Below are 8,048 nucleotides of genomic sequence, written 5' to 3' on the forward strand. Positions count from 1 at the left end.
TTTAAAAAAATTATTTTTATTGTATACTTATTTAAAATTTAGAAAACTTAGTCTAGAACAAATATTTCGATTATCCATTATGAAATAAATAAATTATTAAATATAGATACATTCTGAACTTTAGGTTAAAAGCTTAAAATATATTTATCTTCAACTCATTAAAAAGTATTGAATTTTTACAATAAATTAAAATTACACATTAGATTATGGTATGATATATTCTTCTCACTCGATATTAGAAAAGGAATCAAAATACTATTGATATCAAAATTCTTTACTTTCCAAATAAAAAATTATAGTTAGAAAATATTAGTAGAATGATTGAACTTTATTTTTTTTTAAAGAATTCTTGTTTAAATTTAATTTTAATAAATGGAATTCCATATATAGTTCTTAAGTGATACTTCCTTATTTGACAATCTCCCACAATCTTAAATTTAAGATTGCCAAGTGACTTTATAGTAGTTTGCCACTTGGCTTAACTACAATGCAAACTTTCTTGCTTTAATATATATATATATATATATATATATTAATAATGATATTGATATAGATATATAGATTTCCTGCCAGGATTGATTTTCCATTGCCAGAATTCTATCTCCATGGATGTTTCTTTTTGACAAACCCGGAAAAGATTAGCACACTTGTTAATGTACTGTTTCACATGGAAGAGCTAATTTGGACCTTTTTATGTGAGCAAAGAACCATAATATCATGAAGCTAATGTCTTGCGTCTACCCATCACAAGTTGAATATATCACGATCCGCAAAACAAATCCCTTAAACACTGGTTTTAAGAGCACACAACTCCAATGCATATCCTAACACTGACTACTTAAGTTGTCAGAGGAATTAGGATAGTAACTCCACATGTGAGGAAGTTTTTAAATCAAGCTGCCAATATCCCCTTTAATAAGAACACTGAGCAACTAATTTTGTTAAGCAAGAACTTCCTACGTATCATTCGCACCGTCATCATCAACCTCTGGCTTGACAAAGAATTCAATATATGCAATACGGCTGGGTTGCTGATAGCCAGCAGAATCAATATGTGGGTGAGGCATTGCTGGTTTTGCAACTGAGACCAGATGCTGAACTTTGAGCATTCCCCCTCTCCCAATGGTCAGCTTACTTCCTCGATTATCCTGGATGACACTGCTGGGTATGTTTGAGGTTGTAGCACGGAGAAATTTGTATTTATACCTGTCCATGTCAGGAACTGGATCAGATCATACAGTCTAGCGCAAATGTAAAACATTTTCGCTTATCATATCATTCTGTTAGGAGAAGAACCTGTGAGAGACTTGACGATCACAATGAAATGCAACCAGAAGATCAGTGTTGGCATAACACATAAAGTCTATCTGCAAAACAGATGAATCTAAAAACATAAGAGGGCAGAGAATATGAGAAGAGAATGGTACTAAAACATCAAGTCAAGCCCTACCTGTAAGTCACCATGACCTTCACCTCTAAAGGTAACCGATGGTGGTGTAGGCTGTAGGATTAGATGAATGCTTGATCCTGGCCACTCAAGGTCATCTATGGCTTCCTTTAGAGCTGCAGACTATCAATTGAACCAATGACATGGTGATAATTAGCTCAACAGTAAAGGATGGTTGAGACTTCAAGCAATCACAATTCTTTTTGCGCTAACCACTTTGTCACACTGTAAAGGACGAAGAACACATTCTGTATATGAATTTACGACACTTTACACTTACAAAAACATGAAGCTAACTTCTAACAGATGCTTAAGCTCAACTCATGCGACTTGAAGTACCAGCAAGCCAACACTCGACTGTTAACTATTAAAAGTTAATTCTGACAACCTCTTATTTCTGGATTAAAGGGAACGAGAGACAAATCTATGAAATTTCTGAACTTTTCTTTTTGATTGTTGCTTTACCAGTTAGAAGCATAAGGAGGAAAAACACAAGTTTTACTTCCGAGTAACTTTTTTAACTTCTAAAGGAGGGAAGAATATAACTTTACTTCCCTCTCCAAGTCCCTTTGAACCAAACTCAGGAAATAAAAATGATCTCCTTCACTTCCTCTTCTATTTCCTTCCCATTATTATCCTCCCCTCCTTTCTGAAGTAACCCTTAGAGAGAATATGGAGAGGAAACCAGATGTTGATTGCTCCTGCAAATGACCTGAGTCACTGACAAAATTAGTCAAAATGGAAAACACCTCTTTTGAACTCAAGCACAAAATTTTGTTTTCGGGCATGGCACGTTCGTTTCAGTATCCGGAACAAAACGTTCACATTAATAGCAAACAATTAGGTTATATTGCCAGATGCAGCCTCCTGAAAGAGGCATAGAAGGAGACAGATAACTTCTCTTTACACTGCTCTTTAACCAAACTATGGGAAGATACTAAACCTAACTTCCAAATTTAGGGGCCGTTTGGTAGGAGGTATTAGAAAAAATAATGCAAGCATTAGCTCTATGCATTACTAATACCTTGTTTGGTACCTTTTTTCAACTTGTGTATAACTAATACTTGTATTAGTTATACATCATACTTAGCATTATCCTATGCATAAGTAATGCATAGAAAACCATGGCATTAGTAATACCAAGGCTTTAATGCATGCATTAGCATGGTTAAAGACAAAATTGTCCTTAAAGTCCCTTAAAGCTAGAGAATATGGAGGACATTTTTGTAAGCAACTATTTTTTTAAAAATTATGCAATGCATTATAATTTTAATACACCACACCAAACAATAGATAAGAAATAATATTTGCATAACTAATGCTTGCATTACTAATACATGCATTACTAATACACATTATTCCGCACTATTCTTATACACCCTACCAAATGACCGCTTAAAGTGCTATAGAGCAAGGAACTGGAAATGGGGTTAGTTTAATAGTGTATGCACTAGCGCATGAGCTTCCGTGATACTTATATCTATTTGGGTGTTCACGACTTGACATTGCTGGAGAAGTTAAATCCTAGACAAATGCAAAGAAACTTCTCACTCCAAATTTATTTAATGTCCTCTTTGACCGGGAATTTTAAAAGCTAATAGTTTTTTATTCTACCAACAGAAAGACATCTTAGATTGATACAGCAACAACAACAACAAATTCAGTGTAATCGCACAAATAGGGGTATGAGGAGGGTTGTATGTACGCAGCCTTACCCCTGCCTTATGCAGGTAGAGAGGCTGTTTCCGGTAGACCCTCGGCTCCAAGCAAGCATGCAAATCACAACAGTATTTCTATATACAGTACTATAAAAATCACGAAAGCATTAACAACAACAAAGAAGTAGAGCAACCTAAACACAGGCAATACCAAGTAGTAATAGAATTTTAAGCATATGGAAATACTAGAATACGCAACTACTACCGGAAGGAAAAGGAAGACGTGCACGTCTTAGATTGATCTTTCCACAAAATAAATAACAGAGAATTTATTAACCTTTTTTACCACTTCAAAAAAACTTGCATTCAAGACCTTACAGAAAACAAAATCAGCAACAAACTCCCTACTTATGGCATGTAAATCATATAGTGAACTATTCCTCATGCAACAAAAGAGGCTTATGTTCCATATCAAAGCTTAGGATTGCTATAACCCAATCTATCACAATTCAAAAATATGGATGAGCAACCGGCTAAAATGTTTTCGGATATTTGACAAGTTTCCTCGTAGAAGTCTCCCTTGGACCTTTTCTCAAATGATAAAAGAAAAGAACACAAATGAACTAGTTCCAACTGTACCGTCTTGGAAGAAAGAAAGGACTTTGCTTGAATACAAAACCAGACCTTAAAAAGTACAAGACCTTTTCTATTTGTCAGCTCTAAAGAAATCCATTAAAGAAACTGAAGCAAGCTTTATAGCAAACATCAACAGGGCCAATCTACAACCAGATTCACACATTTAGCTAGATATATCACTAATCTGATAGATATCATTGATTCCCAAAGACTAAAGAGAGGAAGAACTGCAGAAGTCTCAACTTTCAATGAATATGAGGAAACAATCGAGTTCCTCCAATTGACTAATATATATTCTTTAGTCCATCCTGCCTAGTATGAGCACTAATCAGGAAAATAACAACTAGTACGATTGTATCAATACAATTGTATGTCAACCAGAGTCATAAATACAAAGAAATTACGAAAGGACATACAGAGAGCAATCTTTAATAAGAAAATTTTATGTTACTCAAGGTCCAAAAAGCATATACTATGTGCATAAGATGTGAAGCATACAGACACATGCTTTTTGTAAACTGGTGATCAGCAACGACTGATACCAGGATCTACTCTGTAATTGCTGCCGAAGGGAAATTTTACCTTCACAGTAAAACTGAGAGGAGTACTTCCAGCAGGTTCAAAATTGTAGTCCCATGATATTGTATCAGGAATCCTTGTTCTGATTTCCGCATAAGTACAAGCACCTGAAGAGTCAACCGACCTAACTTTGGAATTAGGAAAATAGGTTACAAAACTTTAAAGCTAGCCAATGGTGCTTATCCAGTGAGAGAAAACTTGGGAATAAGCAGAATGTGCCTAAAGATAAAGTGATTTTGTTTTGAAGATTCCACATAAATCCTCTATCAGTCAATGCATGGATAACACTTTATAGCAGAACTTGTAGAAGATGTGATTCATTAACATTGACTTAAATGGCGAAACTACTCAATTACAAAGACATTGACAAATACCATTCCACTTTATCTCTTTATTGAGGTCTTTCTAGACTTCCACCCAATAAAAGGCAGATGTACACGAAGAAAAAAACAGTGTTCTCTAAAAGGCCATGCATAAATGGAAAAAAGACCTGTTCTGTCACTAATTCACGTTTATGCTAATTAAAATGCCAAGTAATTTGATACGACCTTGAGATCAAAAGTGAATCCAACATATAAGCAGTGTACTCAGGACTCACTGTATCCATACTCGAATTATTATAAATGTAAATACAACTTTTAAAGAGCTTTTAAAAGTATGTATTATATAAAGAAGTCCACCATCATTTTCAAATTTTAGATCTACCCTGTTGGAGACACCGGGAAAGTGAGGGAAGATGCTTTTGTTTTTCCTTGCTTCAGTTCCATTTTCTCCCCTCTTCTTCGTCTTTTGGGTGCTAAGTAGGTCTTAATTCACTATGTCAACCTTCCGAATTTTACTCTATCTAGTCAATTAACAATGCATTTGAAAAGAACCCTAGCAAAACCATTTTGAATTTTCAAACAAGCATAATAAAACTGCCAACTTTCAAAAGCTATTGGACAACCTAATTAGAGAGAGCGAGGCTCAGAGAATAATTACTTGAGAAGAAGTTGCATATCAGGACCAGGATAGCATATTTCAATAGCACTTGAATGTCCTGGAACCGAAAACGTATTCAAGCAATCAACAAATAACCCTAAGCTCACTCCGAAACGGGGCCTCCCTTCTGCGCTATATTCGTAACGAACAAATAGCTACAGAAAAAGAAAACCTAATTCCGCATCAGAAAAAACTAAAAATTTCACATAACTTAAACAGGTAGAAAATACGGAGACAATACAGAAATTTCAAAACCTCTCGTTGCAAGTAAACTTTGGCCTGAAGACAAGCGGTTTCCTCAACAATTAACACTATGCCGTGTTCCGAAAGCTCCACAACTGCATCCTGATGGTGTTGTTGGCAATTAGTGATACCGAATTGGAATGTTAAGAGTATTTTGCTGTGCAAAAGAAGTTAATAATGGGAGTGCGGAAGAAGGAACCTGGTGGCGTTTCCAGCGGACGGAGGTGAGGGCGTCGACGACGCCTTGAACCTTGTCAAGTTGGCACACTAGATCGGGAGATTCCGGCTCAATCGCCGACGAGCTCATTTCTTTTCTCTTCTTTTCCCGCCAAACTGGAACATCTGGGCCGGATCAAGTCATTATAAAGGGCGTAATTGCCACTGAAATAACATATTTATTAGCCGTTTGGCCAAGCTTCTTTTTGGCCAAAATTATTTTTTTTGGCAAAAAATTAAGGTGTTTGACAAGCTTTTAAAAGTAAAAAAGGTATTTTGAAGAGAAGCAGAATCAGTTTTGGAGAAGCAGAAAAAGTAGCTTATCTCCGAAAGCACTTTTTTTAGAAGCACTTTTCAGAAAAATACATTTAGAAGCAGTTTTTTAAAACTTGGTCAAACACTAATTGCTCTCAGAAGTGTTTTCCAAACTAATTAGCCAAACACAAACTGCTTCTCGCCAAAAGTACTTTTGAGAAAAACACTTTTAAAAAAAAGTACTTCTCAAAATAAGCTGATTTTTGCAGCTTGGCCAAACCGCTATTAGACATTATGTAAGAAAATTTTACGGAATTCTAGTACGCAGTTAGCAATTAACAAATATGGCAGCTGATTAACTACATTTTAGCAGAAACCTATAAAATTTGGACCAATCCCATTAAAATAGGGACTAGTAATTAATAATAATCCAGATAACTTTGAAGTCTTCCCCATAACTTCCCCTCCCCCATTTAATGTCGTGTATCTTTTATTATGCCAATGCTAAGATATCTCTAAAACCCTCACTTTCTCCTTTTTTTTTTTTTTTTTTGCATTCCGCTAGGCAAGCGCCTAGGGTTAGGTTTTTATTAATAACGAAAAGAAAATACAACAATTAGGAAAAGTACAAATAAGGGGGACACTAGCACCAGAATTGTTACCTATATGCCTTGGTAGCCTCAACGGCATAGGAGCAAGCCAACACAAACCGATCTAAATCTTACCATACTATTCCTATTGAGACGTTGAAAAGCCTCATCTTCTAGCAAGCATGTAAAAAATATGAACTTGAGAGTACCAAGTATTCTATGATCGTCATAGAGTTTATAACACACTCTATGACGCTATTACAAATGGTAATGCTTTGAAAATGATAAACTAAAACAATGTAGAAATTAGTATCATGCCCCTCATTTATCAAACTTGTGAGTTCGTCAATTTGAACTTCCTTAAAATCCTCTTGAACTATCTTCAAATAATCTTCAGAGTTCTCCTATTTTTTCAATATTGGTATAGCTATAAATTTTTCTCACCCTAAATCCTTTCCTTTTTTTGTCTATTCAATCCAACTTTTGTCTTCAACTTACTCCTTACTTCATTCCACCTTCAAGTAACTGATTTTACCTCTAATATTTGTACTTATACATAGTATATTAAATTTAACAATTCATTGTGTTGTATAATTATTAAATACATGATGAATAATAATGTTATATATTAGTATATTACTAGTATATATATTCATAGTATATCTTAATAGTGTAGGATTACTATCATATACAACGTATTTTAGTGGTATACACATATTATATAATTCTTTGAGAAATTACATTATGATGTATTTAATATTTGATATAGTATTTATATTATTGGGCTGTATGTAGTTTATAATTATTTTAACTTGTATTTGTTTAATGCATGAACATACACGGTGTATATTTAGAATATATTAAAATTAATAACTCCATTTACTGTACATTTATTGAATAATTTTATATATTCAGTGTATATACACCTCATATATACTATCTCAAGGCTAAACCACAGCCACCACAACTCCATCATACACAGCCTTTACCATCGTACCAGTCAATCTTCAAAAACACCATTCAGCACATCTTTCATTTTTTAAAAAAGAAGAAACAAGAAGGAAGCAAATGAAGAATAAAAGAAAAGAAAAAAACGAGAAACATAAAAAATCAACTTGAATAGCCACTAATATCTAAAATAGCTTTCCATTTGGTCAAAACATGTATTCACTAAGAATAAATAATGATGAGGATCTACTGATCCACACTAATACCACAAAGTATTTTCATATGCTATCAGAAAAATTATACAATTTTTTTATCGGTAATGACATAGCAGACAAGTGGTGGAAAGATTAATGGAGATGTGACTTCGGGTTGAAAGAAGAGAAATAAGAAATTAGGTTGAGGGTTGATAAATATGGCGATAAGAATAAAAATAGATCCCATGATTTGTGCAGTTAATTTATTACGTTGAAACATAATTTTTATACTATACTAATA

The 8,048-nt window shown here is 34.2% G+C and overlaps 1 protein-coding gene across 4 annotated transcripts; it reads right to left on the minus strand.

Moving 5' to 3' along the window:
* Positions 1–661: 661 nt before the first annotated feature.
* Positions 662–5,908, minus strand: LOC104234192 (uncharacterized). Of its 4 annotated transcripts, none has more exons than XM_009787723.2 (7): positions 5,744–5,908; positions 5,557–5,646; positions 5,302–5,456; positions 4,324–4,444; positions 1,451–1,570; positions 1,297–1,367; positions 662–1,206 (listed from the first exon to the last, which is right to left on the minus strand). In XM_009787723.2, the coding sequence occupies exons 1-7, from the start codon at positions 5,849–5,851 to the stop codon at positions 957–959; spliced, it is 915 nt and encodes a 304-aa protein (XP_009786025.1). In that variant the 5' UTR covers positions 5,852–5,908; the 3' UTR covers positions 662–956. The 4 variants fall into 4 exon arrangements, with proteins under 4 accessions (XP_009786025.1, XP_009786027.1, XP_009786026.1 ...); XM_009787725.2 differs by having other exon boundaries at positions 4,324–4,427; positions 5,302–5,359; positions 5,744–5,903; XM_009787724.2 differs by having other exon boundaries at positions 4,324–4,448; positions 5,302–5,359; positions 5,744–5,903.
* Between the last annotated feature and the right edge of the window lie 2,140 nt (positions 5,909–8,048).

This window comes from Nicotiana sylvestris, chromosome 8 (assembly GCF_000393655.2).
Source record: "Nicotiana sylvestris chromosome 8, ASM39365v2, whole genome shotgun sequence".
Taxonomy (NCBI): Eukaryota; Viridiplantae; Streptophyta; class Magnoliopsida; order Solanales; family Solanaceae; genus Nicotiana; species Nicotiana sylvestris.